Genomic DNA, 27,739 nt, shown 5'->3' on the forward strand with positions numbered 1-27,739 from the left:
AGAATTATCCGCATCGTCTCCCTCTCTCATCATATAGCTCGAGTCCACACACCCTGACCATTCAGACCTCTCCCATCTTCATCCTCCATTCCATCCAAACATGGACACCATCTTCCAAGTCCAGGGCAGCCCAAAGTCGCGCCTTGCGCCCCTCTTCCTGATCCACGCCATCTCCGGCCTGGCCATGCCATACAACTCGCTCGGCTCTCTCGACACCCGCGGACGAACCGTCTACGGAATCAGCTCCCCCCTCTACGGACCACGCCGGTACCGTCTACCATCCTCCATCGATGATGTCGCTCGCCAATACATCCGTCTGGTGCGCAGCAAGCAGGCCACGGGTCCGTATGTGCTTGGCGGGTGGTCGTTTGGTGGCCTCGTCGCGCTGAAAATGGCCGAGCTGCTTACCGCGCAGGGGGAGACCATTCTGCACGTTATTATGATTGATACACCGAATCCAATCTCCCGTCCGCCTTGGGGCAGTGAGGGGCAAGAAGGGCTGGCGGCACTCACTTACAATGCCATTGCACAGCAGGCGGGCCAGCCGATACTGAACGCCCGGCAGCCTACGCCCCCGGAGAAGGGGGAGGGGACAGGCGCAGATGCGGATGATGAGTCCGCTGTCATGTGGCAGAACATGTACAAACATATCTACAATGTGCTGGCGCTCGTGGAACGGGCTGCAGACGGGGAGTTTGTTGGCGCCTTGAAAGAGGTCAACGTTTCGTTTGTCAAGTGCTCGGTTCTGGAAGTGCCCCCCTCAAGCCTGATCACGGAGTCCAGTAGGAAGTTTTATTTTGATCGCTACGAGGATGAGTATATGGGCTGGCAGCCTGAGCTGTTTGCCGGCTGGGAGGGGTATACTCTAGCGGCGGAGCATAATAGTGTGTTCGAACCTGCTCATGTAGACGATTTGACCGGTATTTTGAGAGATATTGTAGGCAAAGTTGTTGGATAGTTGTTGGATTATCCCATAGATGCCTGATTGGTTGTTAGCAGACTGAGCAGTAGACTGAGCAGTTTGCTTGCCAGTCTGCTCTGCTTCTGATAGATTGAATAGATCATGGTCCTACCTTCTCTCTCTCTCTCTCTCTCTCTCACACACACACACACACACACACAATTGCTTACGGGGATATGAATAATTAATAGAGATATTAATATTAGGCTCAGAACGTCATTTGAGCTATCGACTAGATTGCAAGATTATTCTACCTCAATTCCACATTTCATATTGCTCCCAGTACGTCTAAGTACTCTATTAGAATGATACCTAAAAAAGCAACTATAATCTTTTCATAGATAACCCGTCACACACTGGCATCGACTGTACAGGCGATTAGGTATGCTATTTGTTCATAACCTAGAAGTTGTAAATAGGTAATACATGCTCAGTCGTCCATACAAAGGATCGTCCTCAAACCCGTCATGTCTCGAATCGTACTCATATCCTCACGGATAATCATTGCATAGTTCCGCAATCCCACGGATGTCTGAAATAATTCTAGCCCTAACACCAAGTGCTCACTGCGTGAAGTCTAGACTTCACAAATTATCCGTGCCTCGGCGGAGTATTAGCTCCTGCACGTAAGACGGGTTGTCTTGCGTACATATGCTCTTTCGACTTACTGCAAGACAATTATGATATCGGATAGAAGGAAACCTATGCTCGTACTGGCAATGTGCTGTACATTTGTGTAGTTGCCTAGTCCATATAACATAACTACTCCCCAGCGTATCTCGAGTCTGTTTATACAACAACAAACACATTTTGCTTTGCAAATCATCCACATGTCTCCCTGGATGTACTATTTTCGCGGGGGGCTCGGGCTCGGGCTCGAGCTCAAGCTCAACGGGTATCCCTACCCCCCTGCCAAGTGATGACCCGGCAGTCATCGTGGGTATGGCATGTCGTGTGCCTGGAGCATCGAGTCCAAGTGCATTGTGGAACTTGATCGAGCAACAGAAAGACGTGCAGCGGAAGATGCCAGAGAACAGATTCAACGTTGATAGTTTCTACCATCCAGATGGTAAAAATAAGGGAACGGTATGAGGCCTATCCAATTTATCGTTGAATTACTTTCTCACAGACTGTTCAGACAAATGCTCGATATGGCTACTTTTTGGATCAGGACCTCGGGGCGTTCGATCCGGGATTTTTCAATATCTCGGGGAAACGAGGCTGAGGCTATGGACCCTCAGCAGAGATTGTTGCTCGAGGTTGTTTACGAGGCCTTGGAAGATGGTACGCAGCGATTTCCACTTGTGTTACTCACATACTGACAACAACAGCTGGCATCCCTCTGGACAAGGTCGCTGGATCACAGACATCCGTGTTTTGTGGTTCCTTTACAAACGACTACAACTCCACCATTACAAAAGACCTGGAGTACTATCCTAAATACACCATCACGGGAACGGGAAACTCCATTCTGTCCAACCGTATCTCATACTTCTACAACCTTCACGGAGCAAGTGCCACCATTGACACCGCGTGCTCTTCCTCCTTGGTTTGCTTCCATCTCGGCAATCAGACACTGCAGTCCGGCGAGGCGTCCATGTCCATTATTCTAGGCTCAGCCTTGCACTTTGACCCGAACATCTTCATTACCATGACTGATCTTGGTATGCTATCTACTGACGGCCGGTGTCGTGCCTTCGACGCCGATGGCTCCGGCTACGTCCGCGGTGAAGGTATCTGTGCAATTATTTTAAAGCGGAAGAGCCAGGCCGAGTTGGACGGCGATATCATCCGAGCCATTGTCCGCGGGACGGGCGTTAATCATGATGGAACGAAGCAAGGTATCACTTTGCCATCGTCTGAATCACAGGAAGCCCTCATAAGACAGGTCTATCGCACAGCAAGACTTGATCCCAGAGATACGTCCTATTTTGAAGCTCATGGAACGGGAACCCGCGCGGGTGATCCACGAGAAACCCGAGCTATCGGGGCGGTGTTTGCCCCTGAACGGGAAGATTATCTCCATCTGGGATCTGTCAAATCGAATATTGGTCATTTGGAGGGTGCTTCCGGTGTGGCAGCTCTGATCAAGGCGACGCTTTCTCTGGAAAAGGGCCGGATTCCTCCAAACATGCATTTCAACACCCCCAACCCGAATATAAATTTTGATGAATGGAAATTAAAAGTTCCCACCAAGACGCTGGACTGGGATGCTCCGAACGGACTACGCCGGGCGAGTATCAATTCCTTTGGTTACGGAGGAACGAATGGACATGTCATTCTCGAGGGTCACTATGCACAGCAAGACAGACCGTGGGAAAAGCTTGACTTGGCTTTTGACCTCGAGGGAATGACACAAGAACGACCATTTTTGTTCCCTTTGACCTCGCACTCTGTAAAAACTGGGAAGCTTACGGGCGAAGCATTCTCGAATTATGTCGAGGAACGGCCGGAACTTGATATCCGCGACCTGGCTTATAATTTAAGTGTGCGACGGTCTATGCACAAATTCCGGTCATTTGCTGTCAGCAATGATGCAGACACTCTTCTGGGTGATTTCGTGGATCCTCTGCCAGTTGCCGCCTGGACCGCAGCTCAGTCTGAGAAGCCCCGCATCGGATTCGTTTTCACTGGTCAGGGAGGGCAATGGTTTGCAATGGGTCGAGAACTCATTCAAAAGTCGCCTCTTTTTAAGCAGACTTTGCAGAAATGCGACAAGATCCTTGGCCAGCTTTCCGACGCACCGGAGTGGTCTGTCGTCGACGAACTTCTCAAGTCCCAGGCGACAACTCGTCTTGGTGAGACTCAGTTCTCTCAGCCTTTGTGCACCGCACTGCAGTTGGCCCTCTGCACCTTGCTAACCCAGTGGGGCATCGAGCCAACCGCAGTGGTGGGACACAGCAGTGGTGAGATGGGTGCTGCGTATGCCGCCGGAATCCTGTCATTTGAGAATGCCTTGATTGCTGCTTACTACCGAGGATTGTACATGTCCAATGGCCCGGAAAATGGCATCAAAGGTAGTATGATGGCGGTTGGTCTGACTGAGGAGGAAGCCCGACTCGAGATTGAGCCGTACAAGGGACGCATTGCTGTGGCAGCCACCAATAGTCCTTCCAGCATCACCCTCTCTGGGGACGAAGACGCCATTGTGGAATTGAAGAAAGACCTGGTGGACAGAAAGGTCTTTGCCCGTCAACTGCAGGTCGCCCAGGCTTTCCATTCGCATCATATGTTCCCACTGGCCCCCGGTTACCTGCAGGCGTTGGAGAAGCATACTAAGTTCGCCGCGCTCCCAGCCCAGCGTAAGATGTTCTCCAGTGTTACAGCCAAGGCCGCTCAACCTAGCCTGATGGGCCCTCAATACTGGGTTGACAATATGGTTGGCACTGTACGATTCACAGAAGCCCTCAGTGGGATTCTCATCGATGAGGAGGGCAAGCAGGCCGTGGATGTTCTCATGGAAATCGGTCCCCATCCAGCATTGAAAGGACCGTCTCGACAGACCGTTCAGTCTCTCAAGCTCGACATCCCCTACTTGTGTTCTCTGACTCGTGGAACCCTCGACTATGAGGGACTCCTGACCGCCGCAGGTCAACTTTTCGCGCTCGGATATCCGGTCGACCTTGCCGCTGTGAACAGCGACCACTTCTTGGATGAATCTGGTGTCATACAGGAGGTGAACAAAGCCCAGCGCCTGCGAGACATGCCAAAGTATTGCTGGGACCATAGTGCGCGGTACTGGGCAGATACTCGCGTGATCTCCGAGCATAGACTAAGGAAGCACCGCCACGCTATCCTGGGAACACCTCTTGCTGGCTCTGTGCCTGGATCTCCCCGCTGGCGCAATTTCCTTCGCCTCGACGAGCTTCCTTGGCTGGCTGACCACAAGATCGATGGTGATGTCGTGTTTCCCGCGGCCGGCTACATCGCTATGGCCATCGAAGCTATCGCTAGGCTGGAGGATGGGCCAGCATCAATATCCCAGTTTGCTCTCCGGGATGTGTCTATCAAAGCCGCCTTGGTCCTCGATGAATCAGCCATGGGCAAAGAGGTCATGTTGGACTTGAGACCCCATTCCACATCCATCAAACCCACTCCAGACGCATGGTACGAATTCTCTATCGTCTCCTTTAGCAATTCGGGAGCAGACAACACGGAGCACTGTCGAGGATTGATTTCCGTTCAGGAGGGATCAGCTGGATCCATTGATCGCAAGGAGCCGTGTTCTGGTTTCTCCGAGCTTCAGGCCAAGAGTGTCAAATCCCTCATCCCGCGCACTTTCTATGAACGGATTCACTCTCTGGGGCTTCAGTACGGCGAAAACTTTGCACTTCTTACCGGACAGATCGAGAGTGGTGCTGGGTTTGCCACGGCGCCCCTCAGCTGGAAATCTGACAGGTTCAACTCTCCAGCGCCCTCCCATGCAACTCTGATCCATCCCAGCCTGCTGGATGCCGCACTGCACACTATCTTTGCAGCCGTTGAAGGTCGCACGGGGAAGCCCATCACTGGGCCTTATGTCCCAACTTTCCTCCGCTCGTTGCAGGTCTCCGGGGCTTTCGCCGACAGTGCCTTCCTGGCGGCAGACCACGAATTCCAGGTCTCTACTGAAATCGATCTCCAGGGCACTCGTCTTGTCACCAGTGATCTGCGGTTACAATCCGATGATGGCCAGCAGTTGCTGTTGGACATCCAGGGGCTTGAGCTGACTAGTTTGGGCACCTCCGACTCGTCCATTCGCTCCTTGTTCTTCCGCACAAATTGGGATGTGGCATTTGAATTCTTGAACAGGCCACAAGCACCGGTGCCAGATAGCCTGGCTCGCTTGGTTGACATATTTGCCCATCAATTCCCGGATTCCAAGATCCTACACATCACGCCCACTCCCGATTCATCTCGGGAATTTTTGCGGGTGTTGGGTGGAAGGAATGGCGAGCAGCGCCGGTTCCACTCGTTGACCCTACTTCCAGTGGCTGAAGAAGTAGTCAGTTCCGTTGAGCAGATACAGTCGGAATGGCCATCTTTGGTTAAGCTCGATGACCCAAAGGAAGGGGAATATGATCTCGTCATTCTAGACGATGTTACGTCGCATACTAACGATATCACAACGTACCTGAAACCCGATGCATTTGTGATCGGGCTGGGTGACAGCAATATCAGCAATGAGGCTTTGACGCCAGCTTTCTCCTCTGCAAGCTTCAAGGTCTGGAGAAAAGCTGATGCGTCATCTAACCCAATTGCCGGTACTGATCTAGTTTTGGTCAATGCGGCAAATCCAAGCAACAGGGCAGTTTATATTGCATCCACCATTGCCTTGGCTCATCCAGGCTCGTCTACGGTATCTATCAATCAGCTTTCTAAGATCACCCCGATCCCAGAAAATATCGTCATACTTGCCGCCTTAGACAAGGACATTCTTTTCAAAGAAGAAACCAGTGATTCGGAGGACTTTACCACCCTGCAGCAGATTCTGACCACTGGCAAGAAAAATGTCGTCATGGTCTTGGACGGCGCTTCGATGGATTCTCGGAAGCCTGAACAGGCACTGATGACGGGTCTTGCCAGAACCGCTCGAAGTGAGAACGAAGAACTCAGGCTGGTATTGCTGGATACTTCGTCGACTGCCCAAGAATCAGACATTTCCAGTCTCATCACCGAAATCCTGAATCCCAAGATCCAGGAGGATGAGCTCACCGAGCGTGACGGTGCGGTCTTCATCCCTCGTGTGCAGACGGACGATACTCTGAACTCAAAGTTGACCCACGGCTCTGTCCAATCGGCCTCACAACAGCCACTAAACCAAGATCGCCAGCTTACCCTCAAGATTGGCAAGGTGGGGTCCCTTGATACCCTGGTCTTTGACGACGACCTGGCTCTCCAATCCTCAACACTCGCCAATGATGAGGTAGAGATAAAGGTTCAGGCTTCCGTGATCAGTTCCAGAGACAGTGCTGCCATATTAGGGGCCGCTGATGAATCCAAACTTGGCGACGTATGTGCAGGGCTCGTTGTTCGCATCGGAAAAGATGTCGACTCCACTCTTGTTCAACCGGGAGACCGCGTTGTGGCAGTTAGACCAGGCCAGGGCGCGCACCGGACCATTGTGCGCAACCCTGTGTCATGGACGTACAGATTAAAAGACGAGATGGCATTGTCAACAGCGGCTGCAATTCCCGCCCCTCTTATCACGGCATACGAGGCTATTCACCAGGTTGCCCATCTTCGCGCAGGCGAGACAGTCCTAATTCATTCCGCGGCTGGCCAGGTCGGCCGGATGGCCATCCAGGTTGCCCGTCGTGTAGGAGCGACTGTGTTTGCCACGGTTGGATCGGATAGCGAGCAGAGGTTCTTGCAAGAGGCCTGTGGTCTGGACGCCAATCGCATCTTCTCCTCCACTGAGACCTCTTTCGCTCATCAGATCTTGGACGCGACCAAGGGGACTGGTGTTGATGTTGTCCTCAACGATCTCTCGGGCAAGTCGATCGCTGCCACACTCTCATGTCTGTCTGCAGGCGGTCGATTTGTGGACTTAGGAGCAAACGATCTTCTCAAGGACATCAACGTGGCTGATGCGTTCCGGAAGAACATCATGCTAGCATCTGTGAACACAGTTTCCCTATTCGAGAGCCGCTCCGCGTATGGTGCCAAGGTAATGAAAGAATGCTGGGAGCTGGCCACAACCGGGTTCATTGGAGTGCTGGGTGACACGGTGGAATTGCCTTATTCCGATGTGACCAAAGGATTCCAAATGGCTCAGGACCCCGACTTCCACGGCACTGTTGTTTTGCAATCGGTTGAAGATGATGTCGTTCCGGTCCTGCCCACAACCTACCGCGACAATGCTCTATTCAATCCCAACAAGACTCACTTGCTGGTCGGTGGTCTGGGAGGTCTTGGACGCACGCTGGCTGAGTTCCTACTCCGCCGCGGAGCGCGAAGCCTGGCATTACTTTCTCGTTCAGGAGCGGATCATCCAGAAGCCCAACTCACGTTGGATTGGTTGCAGAAGAGGGGCGTGCAGACATCTGTCTATCGTGGCGATGTCACTGATTTATCTGCAGTCCAGTCGTGTATTGATGCGATTGGCAACCGTCTGGCAGGTGTTTTCCACGCCGCGGTTGTTCTCCAGGATTCTCCTTACGAAAAAATGACATTCGATCAATGGCAGAAATGTCTGAAGCCCAAGGTTCACGGTGCTATGAACCTCCACCATGCGACCAGTGCAACCCAGCTTGAGTACTTTGTCTGCTTTTCGTCGGTGTCTTCCGTCTTTGGTGGAAAAGGTCTGGCTAACTATGCGGCCGCCAATTGCTATTTGGATGCATTGATGCGCCATCGACGCGAGGCCGGTCTGGCCGGCACAGCTATAGATGCTGGTATGGTTGTCGGTATCGGTCTCGTCGCTCAAAATGCTGCTCTACAACAGACCATGGAGCGGATGGGCTTCGATCCCGTCACCGAGCAGGAATTCCTCTATCAGATCGAAGAGGCGGTGGTTCAAGGCCAACTCGCTTCATCACAGTCGCTATCTGCACCCGGCATCGACCAGACGAGCACCATCACCGGTCTCAAGATGTCCCAGGATGTCTTCTGGACTCAACGCCCACTCTTCCGCAATCTCTATAGTAACTACGACTTTGGCGATAGTGCTGCTGGTGGCGGTGTTGTAAAGGACCTGGTTACGCATATTCGGTCCATCACCGACGCCGAAGAGAGAAACGCCATTTTGACTGAAGCCTTTATCGAGAAGGTTTCGGCCGTCTTAGGAATTGCTACCGAATCCATCGCGCCTAGCAATCCCCTCTCCGCGTATGGTTTGGATTCCATTGTTGCTGTGGAGTTCCGTAAGTGGTTTACAAAGGTCGTCGAGGTGGATGTGTCGCTATTTGATGTTCTTGGAGCGACCAGTATCTCTGCACTATTGTCCAAGGCCTTGGAATTGGTGGCTGCCGAGGCTTGATGTTGACATACCAGATTGTTCTTGATATACTAGATTGTTCTTTTGTGATTACCATGCATCTGCTGTTTTATTAAATAGAATACAAATTGACTTATACCCTAACGTCGTCGCACAGGCTATACATGTAAAGGGTAGCCTAAAATGATCATGATATTTCTCATAATGTAGTTAGCTATAAAGACATAGTCAGTACAGGTACCATAGAGGGCCGTAGAAAAAAGACTTAAGTGTTCATATGTTCATACTAATAAGTCCTTGAGGGCGTATGTTTATACTTCGGAGATGTGATCGGCCCGTGCTTCTTCGGGATTCTGCCGCTGACGTCATCGCCATGTTTCATCTTCCCCGCGCCTGCGACATCAAATGGTCAACATCCACACCATGGAGGACCCTCTCATTCAAGCATTGCCTCCGGCCACGGACTACCTAACCTATCTTACTTTGTTAGAATATCAGTTAACTCCTGAACGTCTACCACTTTTGCACACTCTCCTGCAAGATGAGAAGCTTACGACGAACATCGGCTGGGACTTGGTCAAGCTGCTCCTGCCCATGCTACCAGCGTCCACTGAATGCCTACAGGATGTGGCTCGGCTAGGAAACCCACGAGAAGTGATATTGCGCGTCTCTGAGTCCCTCATGCAACTGCAGCCTGAGGATGAGGACGAGGACGAGGACCAGAGGGCTGATCAGGGGCTGCCCCTGCACATCCTACAATTCAATTGCCTTCTCGGAATGCTCTCGGTACTTCACGCACGGATCCAGACGAAAGCCCCGAGTCGTTTCATTGCAACCTCCCTCCAAGCAGCTCTAGAAGCATATACCACAATGACGACCAACGAGACCACCCTAGCCTTCCTTGAGTTCTTCCGCGCAGTGTCTCCCTCCAAGCGACCGGCACCGCCTCCCAGAGCCGCTAGCGAGTCGAGCGTGCTGAGGGTTGCCGGTGCCTCAGCCCCAGACCCCGAAGCTGAGGTATCCTCACCCTCCCCGTCTGCCGATAACGAGACCCTCCTCGTTCGGAAATTCATACAGTTCGGCTTGCTTGAACTGCTGAAGTCATATCTCCTGAGTTTCTCCGGTCCAATGGACCCAGGAATGTCGTGGACCATTCGGATGCAAGAACACTTGCACCCGGATCTGCGGCTACCGGGCGCTCAATCGCAGACTGAGGCGTATGGATCGACCAAGGAGCTCAAGGAACGCGATATGATCATGGGAAAGCTTATGGTAAGTGAATTTAAATAAGGCATGGCACTGAGTCAATATCTGAGAACGTTTGATCTAATTTTGCTTCTATTAAGGCCTTATCACGAGACGTTGGAATTGATAACGAGGAACTCCTGTCAATCATATGCGCATCCCCGACAGATCAAACTGCCCAACTTGATTTCGATGACCCACCAACAAACCCCAATCAGATTCCGCTAGAACGCCATGGCTCACTCCTACTACTAACGGCTCGGGCTGCAGGCACAACCCTCTTTGCCTCTGGGCAACCGCCTCGTCGGGTATCCGTTTTCCCTGAGCTCGCTCAGATATTTAACAACTTTGTCGGCGGTCAAACCAATCTCGACGAAGTGGCTTTCGGTCAACCACACGCGCTTATCGACTCCCTGTTGGCCCTGACCGTCTACTCTCTGCAACATTCCATCGAAACCCCGCCAAGCGATGCCGAGTTCAAGGATTTCGTTGTCATCTTGACTGCATGCACAGCACGCCAAAGCCACGGCATCGTTCGCCAGATTCCAGCCGCCATTGTCCAGAGCCATCCATCGCCTGAGACGCGGTTTAAACTTATACACAAGATCTTGGAAGATGACCATCTTGCCTCGGTGCGGGATAGCGCCATCGCATGGCTGAAGGATGAACTACTCCCCACGCCCAGCGACCCTTCCGGCAATATATTCCAAGATCCGCTCTACTTCTGGGCTCTATTCCCGTCTCTTTTCAAACCGGTCACTGCCGCCAGCTCATCCTCCGATCTCGTTGCTAGCTGGTCTCGTCTGACCCAGACTCAAGGTCCACCGCTTCATTCCGCATTGAATTTGTACTACTTGCTGCTTTCCTCACCATCGCTACGCGAACGGCTTCATCTCGAGAAGACCGTTAAATTTTTCCGTGGTCATGTCTTGAGCCCTCTCAGGAAAGTATTCCGGAGCTTCGAGGACGATCTCATCGCTAAAGGAGGCGAGGGTGTCATCGAAGCTGCGGTTGGAGAGGAAATGTGCCAGATTGGCAATGCACGGTCTGTGGGACTTATTGGACTTACACTAGACCAAATTGAGGAGACAGCTAGTGATGTATATGGTTCTGATGAAGCGGATCTGGGCGAATACTCTGAGGCTGAAGTGGCTAAGGTGTCTGAGATTCGGAAGAAGATTGATATCTGGAAATAAGTATAGGTTCAGGTTACTTGTATAGTTTTAGTAACGATGTTTTTATGAATGAAGTTTTCCATTATCTTGTGTATATTTGAACTGGGGGTGCTTAATTTAGGGTATGTAATGTTATAACTAGTTATGTCTTGGTCCACATAAGGGAACACTTCCAAAATAGGAATGTGGCTCACTATACTTTTCCCTTCCAGTACATTTGAGCTACAAGAGATATACGAAAAGAAAATATTCCTTAAGGCAATTATTGATTCCTATCAACTACCATGACCGATTCTAACTAAGAAATAAAGCCCTATCCACCCAAACCACCCACCAGACAAGAAACCAGAGGAACCTGCACCACATTGAAAAAGAGAAACACAATCAACCGATTTTAAAGTATGTAATGGAAATCCCTCGAATGTAGCTGAAGGAACAAAAACATGTCTCTTTCTAAGAAACTGTTGTGCACCCGGATCGTCCACGAATAGTTCGAAAGAGCAGAAACAAATCACATTCGACAGCCGAGATGATTCAAGACCGTCGAAAGAACTGAGCTGCCCTCATCGAAGAAAGAATGAACTGGACAGACAGACTCGCAAGGAGCAAAGAATCTTCACAAAAACAAAAGTAAAGCTGAGAAGGTCATGTTTCGAGGGATTGATATTTTTGGTTGAAAAGTTGAAAGTGCTCTCAAGAGTCCGCAGTGAAGATCGTCAAATTGATGCTTTTCAATGTCGACCATGGCGACCAACGAAACAGGTCAAGTCATGGTGGTTGATGGAATGTTGGAATTGGACGCGCTCATGGAGGGCGTTTAGAAGTCAGCGGCTTATGCACGAAGACATGTTAGTATATCAGGCGGGTTATTCAGAAAACAGCTAGTTTAGTACTCACGGTTCATGACGACGCAGCCGCCACCGGGAGACTTCATGACGACACAGCCACCGCCGGGAGATCGCTTCATGATGTTGCAGTCGGCACCGGGGGTACGGGTGACGACGCAGCCGTTGGGAATGGGGGACTTCATGACGACACAGCCACCACCGGGGGATTTCATGACCACGCAGCCACCACCGGGGGCTATTAGAGATGAGAGGTTAGGATATGAATGCATAAGAGAGATATGATGAAACAGTGTATATATGCTTTGGAGGCAAGGTACTCACATTGCTTCTGGACCTGACCGCGAGACATTTCGAAGATTGAGAAGAGCTTAAAAAGCGGAAGCTTGAAAAGATTGAATGATTGTTTTGAATGATCGAAGTGTGAGTGGGTGGTGGAAAATATAATTGAAGCTGGGTGTGGCAAGCTGATATTTATATTCCTGGAGGGACTATTCTTCGGACTATCAATATGATTGATATGACACCTAGGAAATGAAAGTCAATGCAAATGTCACATTGACTTGCTGGCTTGGAGGCATTGGGCATGAAGTCGTAGAATCAATCTTGAATGCATGGGGTCTGCATTGCGGTGGATGTCCACTGCGGAGCCGTTTGATATTGTTCTCGGGTTCATGAATGTAGGAGTTGTTGCCTCGGGCATATTCTCTTTGTTTCGATATACGGTCAGTGCATTGATGGGGGACGTTGATATTGACCGCATCACATATCCTCCGAGGAATTTCTGGCTAGGCCCCGGCTTGTCTTTCATGAAGGAAGGCCACAGACATGGCCGAGGGGCCCCTGTTCCGGACATGTGTAACTAGCACATTCATCAGTCTTTGATGAGGGTAAGAACAATATTAAGCCGGGGTCTTAAAGCGTAAAAAAACATTTCGAAGTATGTGTTGGATTTCGCCCGATGAGGATGGCTCCGGGAACAAAGGATACGGGGATTGTCCAATCGCTACAATCACATTCCGGTTAGTATTGTTCTTCAAGAACAATATCATCCCGGGCTTGGCATCAGACAATTTTCAGATCGGAGGTTTAATTGCACAGTGTCGAGTATCGGTGTCATTCTCCCTCGGGGACATGAAAGAGAGAAGTTCTCCCCGAATACCATCGCTACCAAAACAAAGAAGTTAGACTTCGCTTAGATACAACAGTACATCAATTTAGCTAATATGAATGCTGGAATTAAAAAAAAAATAAACGAGATGATCAATGATAACAGTCCTAACTTGGAAAATGCAATCTCCCCCTTAGGTGTAGATTGGCTCGGTCAAGTCATTCAGGGTCAAGCCTTCCTTGGCGATATCTTCCTCAATCAAGAACATCAAAGGCATCTCAACCAGAGTACCCTTAATTTGGCTAAGCAGCTCTTTAACCTGTTTCGCCCCTTCTGCGCCAGGCGCAAAGTCATCGCTCACAACGTGACCCCATTGGAATCGCGCCGGACGTGCCGATCCTTCCATGCCTTCACCAGCCCTCTTCTCGGTCTTATGGAAATAATACTCATAGAATTCCTTGTACTCGGCCCAGTTGCGGACTGAGTCGTCCGGAACGGCGTGGAAAACCTTCCGGAAGACCTCGCTGTTTGTGTGCGCCCGTGAGTTCCAAAGACTCTGGGCAGTGTCGGAAAGCGGGTCAGCAACGACCTTGCTTTCGGGGCAGTCAAAGTCGAATTGGTTGGGAACCCCCACGGGCTCGAAGTTCGCATCTGGTCGTTGATAGTCTTGCGGTGGCAAAAGACCCAGGTGCTTCCGGAACAGCTGGCGGCGGAGAGATGAAGCAAAGCGACTGGCAGTCCATGGCTTGCCATTCATGTTGGATGCCACAGGTGTGAAGTCCTCGATAATGACTGCGATCTCAGAGTCATGGTCACCCAGTTGAGAACGGTCGTTCAGGTTTGCAGATCCGCAAACAACTACACGATCGTCGGCAATCATCACCTAATACTTTTGTTAGAGGGCTGGGTCATCAGTGACTTTTGGGGAGGACGAACCTTGGAGTGAACATAAAGCTCTTCGCTCACAAACGCATTAATCTCAGCATCGGGGTGTCCATCCCATGGCACTTTGCGAATATCCTCTCCGCCGAGCATGTAACACTCGCTGACACTGTCCCACCGGTTCGAAGAAGCATGACCGCCTTGTACCTGGTGTGCAGCCTGCTGGTACTTCTGGAACGGTGCAGACGTATCAAAAGCACTACGAGTAGTGCTTGGAGCGTATCCACCAGGGCCTGCAGTGTTCAAATCGTACTGTCTGCTGGCATCCTCGTAGTTGACACCACCCTGCTGTTCAGCTGCAGCCATCATGCTACCGTTGTTAATCCGATCATAATTGCGAAGGTTGTAGAAACGGATGTACTCCATAGGATTAAAGCCTTCTTTGGCAATCATCTCCATGATACTGTGACCTCCCCGGTTGATAGAGTTGTACTGGAACTCCATAATGGCGCGTGTTCCGAGAGTCTCATCATCTCGCAAATCACCGGCAAAGCAGGGAACGGATGGAATGACCACGATAATCTTATATTTCTGGCCAGCACGGGCAGCACGTAAAATCCTCTCCACAATTGCGGCACCAATCTGGTTTTTCACTGGATGCTGCGAATCACCGGTCGCAGTGATAAAGAACTGATTTTCGATGTAGACAAAGTGCTCACTGTTTCGGATAATGGCGCAATATGCGTCGGCAATCGAATGTTCAAGCGGGCTGCCGTTGCTCCATTTCGCACAGCTGCGTACAATCTGGCATGACATATTCCCTCGGCCTTGCGAGGAGGAAGGGCGGCCATATGTGGTCAGTCGATCCTGGTATTGGTGAATTTGTCCCGCGAGCTGACCACGAAGGGTGCTGCCATATTGCGTCAGGTCCTCTCGGAAGCGACGGGGCGCCAAAGAACCTCGCTCGCGATCACCCTCATACTGGTAGTCATCAACCCCACGGGTATTCGAGTGGGATGTTTCCTGGCCTGGTGGGGGTGGGAAGTAAGGTTTCTGCTCCTGTTGCTGGGCCGGTTGATAAGGTTGATACGAGGTGTTGGCAGTGGACTGCGCTGGAGGGGGTCCAGGTGGAGGAGGAGGGAATGAGCTTCCAGTGTAGCTATACTGGCTTGTGTCATGGCTTGGGGACTGAGCTGACTGAGATTGAGAGCCTAGAGGGCTTTGGCTTGGCGGTGGGGGATAGGTTGAAGCAGTCCCAGGTTGGTACGAGGTAGACGTGTTCTGCTGTTGATATTGTTGCTGGTTTGAGGAGGTCTGAACCGGCGGTGGCGGATAACTTGAAGCGGGAGCACTGTTGTAAGGCTGATATGCTTCGGCAGATTGTTGATGCTGAGGCTGGGACTGCGACTGTGGCTGTGGCTGCAATGGACTCGATGCCTGACCTGGTGGCGGCGGGTAGGTAGCCGATGTGGATCCACTAGGCTTCTGCTGCCAGGATGGCGCAGGTGGCTGACCCTGCGGGCTTGCCTGTCCCGATGGGTACAGATTGGGCTGTGTAGAACCAGCCTGCTGTTGGCCAGTCGAGGGGCCAGTTGAGGAAGCGGGCCGTCCATGGAGTGCCAGTCTCGCGTATCTAGAATCACTGCGAACCTTGTATTTCAAATCATAGATGAAGTTCCATCGCTCCACAAAGTGACGCCGCAAATCTTCCACGGCTGCACCGTGCAGGCTTATGGATATATCAGACCATCCCATCCGAGACATGGTCTTTCTATCCAGCTGGTTATTCTCCCAGTGAACAACATCTTGGAAATCAAGGACGCGAGAATTGTTGTAATCCTGGCCAGGAAACACGGTTTGGCTCACATCCGAGGGATGTAGATCCGATAGCTCGTGTTGGTTTGTGTCCCAGCGACCGAAGCACATGTCCAAACCACCCATGAATGCAACCCGACCGTCGATCAAACAAAGCTTCTCGTGATGAGCCCAATACAGAATGACATCATCATTCATTCCGTATAGGCCCTTCAGTGTGTCCTTTGGCATCTTACTCAAACTTGCCGAGTCAAGTGACATATTCTGGAAGGTCGACGCGATGGAAGCTGCGAGCTCTTGGCGATCAGGCAGGTGGTCCGGGTGACGGAAGACAGCGATATTGGGGTGCAAATTTTCTAGGGCATGTTTGGTGTGAGAGGAAGACACTGTAGGTAGGGACTGTTAGTTGAGTTCCTTTCAATGTTCAAGGATCATAGACATACGAGTGAGCGCCTGCGTAACCTCCTTATAAACGATGATATTGACGCGCACGCCCCGCTGGGCTGCAGCTTGCAGCATGCGATCCAATCGGTATTGTTCATTCTTCGCCGGTGGCCTTCTCAAATAAAGTTCGGGAGATAACCACCCTACATCAAGTTAGCCGCATGAAATGAAAATCCGGGGAAGATTGAAACTCACAGTCCAGAATCCAAATCGACTCGCGAGCATTTTCCAGAGCTCGCGATACAGCCCAGAAATAGCTGCATCCATCCACATACCACTTTGCATCGTTATGTTCCCGGGGAGGAGCGAAGCTACCAAATCGATGCTCTGTGTTGGGCTTGCTGGGACCGTACTCGGCATACGCCTGTGGATCGATGGTGGTACCGATCTTCTGGGCAAATTCGGAACCAAACTCGGTCACAGTACCTTGTAGTTTTCCCAATAAACCGGACAGTTTGTCGTCCTTTTGAGGCTTTCCATGATAGTTCGGGTTTTGCTGTTGCCCGCTTGTGTTTTGGCTGTATTGGGGTTCTGTCTGGGTCGGGTAACTCTGCTGTAGCGGACCGGTTAGTGAATGTGGAGGCTGAGGGATGGTAAATCCTACGCCTTGATAACCACTTGGGTTATATGTCTGGTTCGGCTGACCCTGTGAGGAACCGTGGCTCTTGTAGGTATCGCGGAGCTTCTTGAAGGTATCACCTAGACCGCGGGATCCGTCTCCGGACCCACGTTCCGCGCCCTGGTAGTAGCCACCATAGGCCAGATCATCCTGCTTCGACATTCTGAGAGATCAGAGTAGTTTGTAGATAAAACACAGCAAGAACGTTGAATAAAACGAAAGAAAGTCAGAAAAAAAAGGTCAGAAAATAGGAAATAGGGATGCCTGCAGAGCGGGGTGTGACTGTTTTAAATCCGATGAAGCGCCCCGCTACGCCCAGCCACGATGGGAACGTGGTGAATGTGGCGGTGTACTTGTACTTGTACTCCATAAGCTGACACGATTATCTTCCCAACTTGGGATATTCCTGGGATATTCTTAGGTTTAGGCAATAGAATAAGTGAGACTGTGGGACTGTAGTATGTGACACTGGCCTGAGGATAACTGAGATATATATATCAACACGTATTTCTAATTCATGTTACATTTGATAGTAAAAGAGATACAAAAAAAGGAAAAAAAAGGAAAGAGACTAGGGAACTATGTATATACAACATATAAAATCATCAAGAATCTCTTCGACATAAGTAAAATAAGAATGAAGTTCAGGTCAAATTAGTTTGCTCTCGGAAATGCGGAATGCGGGCTTGGCGTTCCGACATGTGGAAACCAGAGATCTCGACTGCTGAACCTCTACAACCTCTACAACTGTATATCCTCCAATTGGAGCGCAATGCCCACGGCTCAAGTAAAAAAAAGCTCTCTTGGGCGACCCCGAAAACCAGCCGAAGATGCCAAATCTGTGAGACCCCCCTTTTTGCAACTAAAGATATGATAACTCAATCTCACACCCTGGCCCAGACGCGACGCGCCCAGGTCCGTGAAGCGCAACAGGCATACCGATCTCGTCAACAGTCCCAGCTTTCTTTACTGAAAGCTCGCGTAGAGCAACTGGAAGATGCATTTGGTCATTTGAGTCAGACCATGCACACATTCGATAACCAGGTGATCCAGAATGGGTCGCAGTTGACTCAGCCTGAACTTTTCCAGACGGTCCAGTTGCTGCGGGATGATATAGTGTCTCATTTCAAGCGGGCTGATATTCGCTTTCAAGAGTCCCAAAATAACCAACCTTCTGTCGTTGAGAAACCCCACGCGCAGGTCGCGTCCGAGGTGCCAACGGGCAGATTGAAAGATCACACCTTGGAGTCCGGCTTCTGGAAATTGTTTTTGGGCTCGTCGGCTGGCATGATTCCATCGACTAATACCCAGGCCCTGAACCATCAATCGAATGACTTTATTCCCTTTCCTGTGACACCATCTATTGCTGAAACACACGTCATACAATATGCAACCACACCCTTCACCCAACGGCTTTATCACGCTTGCGCTCAAAGTGGATATCGGATTCTGTCAAATCTCTCTTATAAAGATGAAGACATGTGGGAGTTCGGATTACTGCTACAAACAATGCCACGAGCAGAGATCCGAGATTATTTCGCACGTATCGTCAACACGGAACCTTGCCATCCTATCATCGATGCTCGATTCCCATATATCAGCCTCGGTGGTGCAGGAACTCACTTTCTACAACCTTCCAGTGACGAATTTTCAGATAGCTTTGCCCTCTTCCAAACAACAAATGGCGTGACTTATGTTCCTGCAGACGAAGACTGGTTTGATGTGCATGATGTCGAAAGATACCTGTTCAACCAAGGCATTGTCGTAGGCGAGTTTCCTTCATCTACCCTTACGATACCTTATCCCTCTAGTCCAGTCGCTGGTCATTCGAGCTTAGAGGCCTCCCAAGGCGAATTACCCGCCAATATGATGATGGTTATCGACGAGTATAAATTGATCAACAGTACGTTACACTATCTTTTGCTACTATTCTCGATGCGAAATATAATGATGAGAGCTAACCTAGCCAGGACTGAGCCATCTCCCAGTCTCTCTGGGCTGTGTAGCTGGCTTTCGCCGGTCTGATGTCGAGAGGGTAATATCCTACAATATCAGGTGCATCTCAGTTGGAGCTACTGGCTCTACAGGATAGCTTTATGTGGATTTTACTATGTCCTTCAACCTGCGGAACATCACAATATCCTATTCTACTTTATACACACACACAAAAGCCCGATGAATCGGACACAATGTCGTTCAGAACTATCTACCTCGCCCTGTTTTGACCAAGTCTTAGGAGTTTGCTGTGACCTCTCTTCGTTGATCATACCGTCCTTCAACGCCACAATTGTGGCACCAAGTACTCTCCATTGAATTAAAGACCCGGACCATGACGGCGGAAAGCTGTCCGACTCATAACCTCCTCCCGCCAATACCACACAGCTGCCACAGTCGCACCTGGTCCGATTGCCACAGAACCCAGAATCAAACTAGCTAGTGCCACCTGCCAGGAGACATTGGAAACCCCAAGGCGGTACAGATCCCACACGCTAGCTAAGCACCACAGGAGAGTTGCCGCTGCAACAAGCAGGAAGTCGTTCTGGAAAAATATGAAAACACCGTCTGCAATTGTTGCCACCTGTGCGAAGGCGGCCGATGGGATGAATGCCCTAGTGACAAAGTTTGTCCCCAAAGCAGCCCAGCTCAGCAGCAAGGCCACATGGAAACAAGCAGAAACACCGCCGACCACAGCGTAGAGGGTTTGCAAGTGTGGGATGTCGCGGTTAGATTTGCTCTCCACTGCGGCACTATCGGTCTTAGCCGGTGTGCTCGAACCGATCGATTTGATGACATGGGAGAATATCTGAGTCAAGATAACCACATATACCGGAGCGGGCTGCCACAGCGCAATGAATATTTGTCGCGTGTTCAGAGCATCACCCAATGGGAAGAACAGCATGATTGTGGGCACCGCGAATCCCAATATCATTGCAGGTAGTAACGCTTGGGCGGTGGACTCTGGAAGCGTGCGGGTCCTTGGGGAAAAGTATAACACCCCAGAGGAAATATAGGTACTCGATGCGTAATAGAGGGGTGCAATCAGCCCAATTCCGCGCATCTGATACAGAACCGCCCACAAACTTGGAGTTGCAAGAAGGGTCCATTTGTTCCTTGGTCTCAACCCTTCAACCGTCCAGATAGCGATAATCGGCATCATTGAAGCCAGGAAATACAGAACTTGCAATGGCTGTTCCGGCGTAGAGAAGTTGGCAACCGCAGGCAGGAATATCGTTACGATGACTTTCAAAATGAGGTCAACAGCTCCGATCCCTGTGTACACCTGGCGAAGGGGAGCTTCAACTCCTCCTGGGAGTGGAACCGAGTGACTCTTGATTGCCTGACGGACCAAGCCCATTGTTCCATTCGCTCTGAGTGCTGTCGATAATTGGCGATATCCTAACCAAGCTAAGAGGAAGTATGTAGCGTACAACAAGATGCTCACCACACCCCGCGATGACGGTGTTCTGAAGCGCTCGTCGAAATATGCAACTTCCCGAGGTTTGTGTGGTAGCGGAAGCACGTCCAAGGACACTCCGGGAGAATACGAGTCGATCCATCTGCCGAGGACAACGGATTTCGGAAGACGCGGCACCACGTACCGTCCTATGAACTTCAACAAGGGCGTTTCCTGGCACTCGAGACGTTGCCGGGCATGGGATGCTTTGACCAATTCCCATGCACGTTTTTCACGCTGCTGCTGAACGCTCTCAAAGACTTTGGAAATGTCTGCCGACGACAGGGTGCCTGTGTGACAGTTTTTGAGGGCCGCAACGAGATGATTTGTCAGGGATGCGGCGGTTTCCATTGCATTATTGCCTCCCTGGCCTGTCAAAGGCTCAAACTATTGGACGGAACGTTGGTCAGTGTTCGCATGATCTTGTTCTCGGGTTGACAGGTGGTCTCACCTTGTGACAGGCATCGCCAATGGTAATAATTCTCTGGAAATGCCACCTTTTAAAGACGTATTCTGCCAAGCTGGAGTATGCCGAGGCAATTTTACTCTTGTACAGAGCGGAAAATTTCAGTGTAGGAGTGATGTGGTCGTCGAAGTGTTCTGTTGCCAATGCTTCCTCCTCCTCCTTGGTGAACCGAGGAATATCTGCACCATAGTACGTCTTTCCCATATTCCGCACGAGAAACCAGTAGGTGAGGTCTCCGGGTCCGCTGGGAACAAGATACGAGTAATGCTCATTGTATACCGAGCTCAACGTGCCTTTCTCGATTCCCTTGACCCCTTTGGAAATGCCGAAGATGCATGCGTAAGTTGCAGGCAGTGCTTCCACAAGAGTTAGCTAATGATTTTTCAAGTCTTTAGGTCTAATTTTCGTACCAGATTTCTCCGTGGGATCAATCCACGTGGGATCTATCTTTTCGGCCGCTTTCCACATTTCTTGACGCACTTTGGAATGGATTCCATCTGCTCCGACCACGATATTTCCGGTGTAGGTTTCACCCGTTGTTGTGGTAACTGTGACACTCGAAGTACCATTCTCAATACTCTGCACTCGCTGAGAGGTGATCACTTTGGACTTATCCTGGATCTTTTCATAGAGGACTTCTACCAACATCCGGCGATCGAGGAATAAGACAGGATAACCATGACTGGATATATTGTCAGTTGATTCTGCTGTTTCAATATTGGTTATACAAAACTGAATGGCGACGAACCTCGTGATTGACCCCCCTTTGACGTTATCGATTGTCCAGAATGGATGTCCTTGCGAATCACAGAAGTGAAGTGTGTCAACAGGGTATTCCGCCATCTTTAGAACTGACTCATAACAACCCAGCTGGTCGAGAATGCGTAAGCCATTGGGCAAGGCGCCAAAACTAGCCCCGACCTGGGGTGCAATGCTGCCGTATGCTTCGAGGATAACGAAATCGATGCCATTTCTTTCCAGCATCAAGGCTAGCGAAAGTCCAGCAATGCTGCCTCCCACAATGACAACTTTGAATGAAGTTTGGTCCATGATCTTGTTGTTAGTCTGGATTGACTGACCATAAGAGATTTAAAAAAAAATGAAAGACGCATCGATTGTATGCTGGACCGTAATAACTATATATGTCTATGTGGACCTACTTCTTGCTATATGCCTGCACGACTGAAATACTATGAACTAACCAATAAGAGATAGTTGAGCCCTCTCCAACACCTACTGAACTACCCAAATCGGAGGGAAATCTCACCGTGATCATTGATCAACCTGGGAGCCGGATGAATTCACTGAAATGATCAATAATCAGGACCAATAGGCGTTGTAGGAATCAATTCGGACGTTGATCCACTAGTTATCCACTTTTTGAAATATACGAAGATTATATTGCACACAGATATTAACGATCTATCTACAATATACGGATATTTCATAATAATATAGTCAGAAAGAACAGACTATGCAAGGTTAAACACTGAGCGGCCTAAGAAACTAGTCCCCTGGTGGTTTAACTTGTTTAATAGAGGACATTTTCAGTTTTCAAATTGTTTTAAACATGAAAGAAGGATATCCTACTGTTCTATTCACTATCTCAATCCGAAAAAGTGAAAGAAAATTGCTGTATGTCTTCATTCCCAGGTAATTTCCATTGGTCCCCTCACTAGATGATGTTCATAGAAAGGACAGCTTTCCAAGAAACTCTCAGTTGCCCAACAGTACTTTCTCGGAGGAGCTTTCAGTATTCCACGCTCAATAGCCTGATGCAGGTAAATAGGCTTCTTCAACATCCATACCTGACGACACTTGTAGCTGTATGTGGGGTTCTTGTTGCTGGTGTTGGATTCAGCCTCATTGTATGATATGCACACCACATACTCAATATACTGTAATGGAGAGGTCGTGTAGAACCAAATGCGACGAACGCTGGCTGGGAGGCGATAGATACGAGATACAGTGGTTTTCCTACCGCGTCCAATATCTAGTGCATCTTCGGGTAAGATGCTCATGAAAATATCCGTGGTTGATTTTCTTTCCATGACGAGAACAGTTAATGAGATCGGTAGTTAGTGGTTGGTTGATGCTATAATGGGAACAGTCCTCTTTTATATAAGGGGTCATTGCCATTCAGATTTTCTTCTTTCATGTGCTCTTTGTTCGGCACCAACTAATATAAAGGCTTTGTGTGTCCACTAAATATCAATTAAATCAAGCACATTTGCAAGGAGGCCTTTGACACTAAAAACTTGACATACGGTTGTAGTTACAAGTCGTATGTTGGTTATAGTAATATAGTAATATCATCGCGATACCATTGCCACCTATTGGCCAGTTGCCTCAGATCGACATGTTTTGAACTACCATGATCACAACTTCAACAAAGCCTCGTTGTAAATTTCTATATTATCATCTCACAAGCTAAACTTGAACTGAGGGCTCTTCTCCTCCATCTCACGAAGCTGATCTTCAGTATAATTATCCTCAATTTCAGATGCAGTCATCAGAGCTTTCTTTTTGTTTGCACTCCACAGACAGAATTCCAAGGACAAACAAGCTATGATTCCAGCAGCAGCGAACGCAAGTGAAGTGCCATAGCCAGTGGGATATCTCGGCCTCTCATCAGCTTTGTAAATGTAGCTTCCAATAATTCCACCCACATTACCCACGCAAATTAGATACCCAATGGCCACGGCACGCTTGTGAGGATTTGGAATGTTGCAGACATTCCAAGCGTTGACACCGGGCAGAATGGGGTACATTCCGAAACAAGCGAGACAGATACCGAAGTAGCACAATGCTATGTTATTCTCGATGTCGGCAGCCTTGGAAAATAATATTCCGAATGCGACTATAAGTGAGCACTGCGGTACCACGATGAAGGGCATTCTCCATGAGAACCGATCGGCGACCACGGAAAAGCCGTAAGCGGATGCAGCGCCCACGGCATATGGGGGTATGGTCAGGAGCTGGGCGTTGGCTGATTCGTAGCCCATGGATTTGATGATCTCCGGCATGCTGAATTTGAGGGCGTAGTTGGGAACAGAATTGGACCAGCTAGCAAATATGAGAAGATAAATCTTCCAATCGAAAAAAACGCTGAAGATTATTTGCTTATCGAAGCCTTTGTGGTGACCGCTGTGATTGTTGGAGGCTATTTGGCGCACTTCAAGGTATCGGATTTCGTCTGGAGTGAGCCAGCCTGGAGACAATGATGGAGAGTCAAGAAGGAGGAAATAACAAGCGGCCGCCATGGCAACGGTTGCAAGACCCTCTATTATAAAAATCTGGCATGGATGTTAGAAGCTAGGAACCAAGCGGATGAGATAAGAAGGAACAAACCCAACGCCAGCCCTCATATCCAGCAATACCATTCATTTTAGCGAGGCCAAATGCCAGCAAACCAGAGAAAGCACCACCAGAAGCGGCAGATGTGTACAGAATAGCGATGCGGGTCTGTGTCTCGTTTGGGAGGTACCATTTTGAAATCACAAGTACGGCACCTGGAAGAAAGCCAGCTCTAGAAAATTGTCAGTATCAGGGAAACACCTCTAATCGGATTAAAGGGGGCATTACTCAAAAAGCCCTAGCAGGAAACGGATCACCACTAGACCGGCAAAGTTGTGAACAAACCCCGTGCAAAGCATGATCACACCCCAGCAAAAGACCAAGAATCCCAAATATTGCGACGGTCTCTTGAATCGGTTCAAGATTACATTACTCGGCACCTCTTCAACTATGTCAGTGGATATCCATAGGTTTTGCATAGGACTTGCGTACCGGCAAGGACATAAGGTACGAAAAATATGGACAAGGCAATGTTGTATTGCACACCGTCCATGTGTAGGCTTGGAAGCAGGCCCTCGATCTTGGCATTTCCTACTGAGAGTGAGAAGATGCACCACATACGGTCTGTCAGTTGACATACCAATGTTTGTCTTATCGATATATGCCACCAAGTACAACAGAGCAAGCATAGGAACAAGCCTCATCTGGAATTGAGACTCAGTCATCGTTTTCGGGGTCAATGAAGCGAGATCAGATGAACACATACGTCAACCTATCGCACTTTGTCAGTAACTTCTTTGTATCAATTATAATGGCACCCACCTTCCTAAGGACTTTCTTTTTGGCTTCACCCGAAAAGTTTGACAAGAATTCCGCATCATCGGCAGAGATTCCCTGGCCTGTTTGGCGCTCCAGGTGCATCACTGCGACATCTTTGTCCGTCATGATGGAATTAGTTGGTATCTGAGATAAAAGTAGGATTGACGGCGTGATTTGAGATCATCTTATAGAGTACATAATGAGACCCTTGGCAACCCCACGGGGTAGATATAGAAAAAGTACTTCAAGAGCAAAGCAGGCTGGAGGGCGTTAGCAGTCTTGGCAACCCCGGACTACCCCGGACTCTTGCAGTCCGAAGTCTCCTTTTCTCCTTTTCCGTGAAGTCCGACGTGTTGAGTTTTGGAAAAGTGGAGCATCGCCTCACGGAACTGCGGGGAAATATATAGGAGAAACCGAATTTGGATCAGGGAATGGGAATATGGCCTTCGGACATTGTTAAGGTTAGCTATTACCACGTGGGCACTATCAAATGCTACACGTACCGATGAATCAAGTGTCTGCCAGTCACTGAACAGAAAACTATCCAATATATTCGGCATGATCTCTTCCTGAACGCTCGCAGACCCGAACATATCCGAATCCTGCAAGAATGGAAAGCTAGTATCAGTGTTGGCGTTGTTTTCGCCATTGGGACGACCGCCTTGGTGTGGATGTGGCAGATTCCCCATTCGACATCTCTGGGCCTCAGATCTCAGTTCGTCCAGTATGATGCTGTATCGTTTGTTTTGCGATAGACCGGTAGATGCTCGCTTGAGATGGCCATGGCATTTCTCCGCGAGATCAAACATCTTACCTACGGAGTGATTATCAATCTCGTTCGTGGGTCTTGTGGTTCGCTGAATTTCCCAAACATAGACCACTGCCAGTGCACAGAAGATGACATAATGTGTCCACCAGAAAGAATGAAGAAGCGTATTATCTCCAGCCATTCTGTTGACGAGCTCTAAACTAGCCTTGGTGGCAGAGATGCATTCGATGACATTCTCAGACCCTCCCTCAGTCAAGAGGAAGGGCCGATTGGTGTGAATGAGAGCATGGGAATACGCTAGTTGCAAGGCGATAGCCTGACGCCGGAAACTGGGGACCAATGTTGATGGTTTCACAGTACCTAAGTGTGGTGGCAGGCTCGCATGCCATTCATGTAATTCGCGGCTAGATTGATGGGCAGCTGCCAAGCGATCTTGGTTGGAGAGGTCGCTGACTGAGTATACCTCCCGTGACACCTTTCCAATTATTCGTGCAATTCTACAAATCTGTTAGTAGGGTGGTATTGTCATAGTGGGCAGGTGATATGTACTTCGCATGAAATATGAGAGCATAAATATAACAATCAGCTGAGTCCTCTGAGATGGAAGGTCCCTGTGGCGTCATGTCCTCATCGTTGATGTTATCTGGAAAGTTCTGATCAATATCCCCATCTTGATAAAGTCGAGGCCGGCCAAATACAACACTAAGATATTTGTCGATGATGTACGCCACCCAGAAGGTGCGCTTATAGCACTCTGAAGTAATGTAATTTTGTCGTTTGCTCGTGAAAGGAAAGTCTCGCTTTTGATCGCGTCTCCTGTGCATACCCAAGGAGAGAGTGATATGGAATGCATTCCCGAATGTGTACCAGCCTTTATTCATACGAGCTGTTTGAAGAAGATAGAGGACTTGGATGAGACGTGCCTGCGCTGACTCGAGGCGAGGGAACCCCATCTCCGTTTCGGTTAATCTCATACCAGCACAGAACAAGTCGTCGCTGCGTTGTAGAACGAGTGACTCCTCTTCCGTGGACATCTCCCCATGAACTTTCGCAAGGCGCAGGGTCGCGATGGCCATGATGGTAAGAAGGATCGCAGTCCTGGAATTGCCAATGGACTGAGCAATCGGCTTTCCTAACTGTCGATCTTTCAGGAACATTTCCATCCAGCCTTCAACCGTTTGTCGGTGGAAAATACGGTAGGTCACAACACACGTTTCAAAATAGAACTCCTGTAGGTTTCTCGCGGTCCCGGCATCTGGAATGAAGCCATCCGATGCGCTATCGTCGACGTGAAACGGGCGGTCTCCGGCCGAAGTGAGAAGTTGATTTCGCTCCATGTCGTTCTGGTCATATGATGCAGACTCATCCTTTTGGATCAACAACTTTTTCCACGCTCGGTGTAGAAAGTTCAATCCCGAGGTAGGGTCAACATATTGACCCTCGATTTCGATTTCAGGCGAGGGGCGAGAAAGCACTTGTGAAGCCGAAACATCATTAACGACAGGTGATGGTTGCTGCCAGATAGAAAGGTCGTTTAAATTATCACTCCGCGGTCTCTGTTGGCGTTCATTGACTTCATTGATTGTGGTTGAATGTGGGGGAGTTGGAGGCCGCCCTCTGCCATATTTTGCGTCATAAGCGCAATGGAGCCTTCTCTTAGCGCAATTGCTGCATGGAAGTATGCCGTCGCACCGTATCTTCTTTCTCTTACAGGTGTCACAAGCCCTACTAATCTTCGGATCTTTCCGACGGTTCTCCTCGTCCCCGTCTACATTGGACGTAGACAAAGGACGCTTGCCTAAAAGAGCTCTGAAAGACTCAGACGACGAGGGTGACTTCTGTGGAGGAGTTTCAGAGACCATGACTGCTTGCACGGGCGTAATATGCAGGGTGAACGGAAATGTCGGGTGCAGATACAA

The 27,739-nt window shown here is 49.5% G+C and overlaps 10 protein-coding genes across 10 annotated transcripts; 5 read left to right on the plus strand and 5 right to left on the minus strand.

Moving 5' to 3' along the window:
* Positions 1-100: 100 nt before the first annotated feature.
* Positions 101-958, plus strand: N7516_000412 (thioesterase domain-containing protein; the record flags this gene model as incomplete). Its single annotated transcript, XM_057213134.1, has 1 exon — positions 101-958. The coding sequence occupies one exon, from the start codon at positions 101-103 to the stop codon at positions 956-958; it is 858 nt and encodes a 285-aa protein (XP_057075017.1).
* Positions 959-1,903: 945 nt separating this feature from the next.
* On the plus strand, positions 1,904-2,186 carry N7516_000413 (putative polyketide synthase; the record flags this gene model as incomplete). Its single annotated transcript, XM_057213135.1, has 2 exons — positions 1,904-2,047; positions 2,091-2,186. The coding sequence occupies 2 exons, from the start codon at positions 1,904-1,906 to the stop codon at positions 2,184-2,186; spliced, it is 240 nt and encodes a 79-aa protein (XP_057075018.1).
* A 4-nt stretch (positions 2,187-2,190) lies between these two features.
* Positions 2,191-8,921, plus strand: N7516_000414 (type I polyketide synthase; the record flags this gene model as incomplete). The annotated part of the gene is made up of 2 exons (XM_057213136.1): positions 2,191-2,245; positions 2,293-8,921. 2 exons carry the CDS (start codon positions 2,191-2,193, stop codon positions 8,919-8,921), a joined length of 6,684 nt encoding a protein of 2,227 aa, XP_057075019.1.
* Positions 8,922-9,302: 381 nt separating this feature from the next.
* N7516_000415 (uncharacterized protein) lies at positions 9,303-11,320 on the plus strand (the record flags this gene model as incomplete). Its single annotated transcript, XM_057213137.1, has 2 exons — positions 9,303-10,151; positions 10,226-11,320. The coding sequence occupies 2 exons, from the start codon at positions 9,303-9,305 to the stop codon at positions 11,318-11,320; spliced, it is 1,944 nt and encodes a 647-aa protein (XP_057075020.1).
* An 865-nt stretch (positions 11,321-12,185) lies between these two features.
* Positions 12,186-12,496, minus strand: N7516_000416 (uncharacterized protein; the record flags this gene model as incomplete). Its single annotated transcript, XM_057213138.1, has 2 exons — positions 12,186-12,382; positions 12,469-12,496. The coding sequence occupies 2 exons, from the start codon at positions 12,494-12,496 to the stop codon at positions 12,186-12,188; spliced, it is 225 nt and encodes a 74-aa protein (XP_057075021.1).
* Positions 12,497-13,448: 952 nt separating this feature from the next.
* pld2 (putative phospholipase D (PLD)) lies at positions 13,449-17,177 on the minus strand (the record flags this gene model as incomplete). Its single annotated transcript, XM_057213139.1, has 5 exons — positions 13,449-14,138; positions 14,192-16,338; positions 16,396-16,539; positions 16,592-16,949; positions 17,001-17,177. The coding sequence occupies 5 exons, from the start codon at positions 17,175-17,177 to the stop codon at positions 13,449-13,451; spliced, it is 3,516 nt and encodes a 1,171-aa protein (XP_057075022.1).
* A 708-nt stretch (positions 17,178-17,885) lies between these two features.
* Positions 17,886-19,194, plus strand: N7516_000418 (bZIP transcription factor; the record flags this gene model as incomplete). The annotated part of the gene is made up of 3 exons (XM_057213140.1): positions 17,886-18,918; positions 18,986-19,050; positions 19,108-19,194. The coding sequence occupies 3 exons, from the start codon at positions 17,886-17,888 to the stop codon at positions 19,192-19,194; spliced, it is 1,185 nt and encodes a 394-aa protein (XP_057075023.1).
* A 135-nt stretch (positions 19,195-19,329) lies between these two features.
* Positions 19,330-21,985, minus strand: N7516_000419 (FAD-dependent oxidoreductase; the record flags this gene model as incomplete). Its single annotated transcript, XM_057213141.1, has 4 exons — positions 19,330-20,856; positions 20,921-21,291; positions 21,346-21,617; positions 21,684-21,985. 4 exons carry the CDS (start codon positions 21,983-21,985, stop codon positions 19,330-19,332), a joined length of 2,472 nt encoding a protein of 823 aa, XP_057075024.1.
* Positions 21,986-23,358: 1,373 nt separating this feature from the next.
* On the minus strand, positions 23,359-25,177 carry N7516_000420 (putative MFS transporter; the record flags this gene model as incomplete). Its single annotated transcript, XM_057213142.1, has 7 exons — positions 23,359-24,231; positions 24,287-24,464; positions 24,521-24,674; positions 24,725-24,823; positions 24,873-24,936; positions 24,999-25,004; positions 25,055-25,177. 7 exons carry the CDS (start codon positions 25,175-25,177, stop codon positions 23,359-23,361), a joined length of 1,497 nt encoding a protein of 498 aa, XP_057075025.1.
* A 255-nt stretch (positions 25,178-25,432) lies between these two features.
* Positions 25,433-27,682, minus strand: N7516_000421 (Zn(II)2Cys6 transcription factor; the record flags this gene model as incomplete). Its single annotated transcript, XM_057213143.1, has 4 exons — positions 25,433-25,495; positions 25,555-26,317; positions 26,370-27,437; positions 27,513-27,682. 4 exons carry the CDS (start codon positions 27,680-27,682, stop codon positions 25,433-25,435), a joined length of 2,064 nt encoding a protein of 687 aa, XP_057075026.1.
* Between the last annotated feature and the right edge of the window lie 57 nt (positions 27,683-27,739).

Source organism: Penicillium verrucosum (genome assembly GCF_028828655.1).
Source record: "Penicillium verrucosum strain IBT 35672 chromosome Unknown utg000001l_segment0_segment0, whole genome shotgun sequence".
Taxonomy (NCBI): domain Eukaryota; kingdom Fungi; phylum Ascomycota; class Eurotiomycetes; order Eurotiales; family Aspergillaceae; genus Penicillium; species Penicillium verrucosum.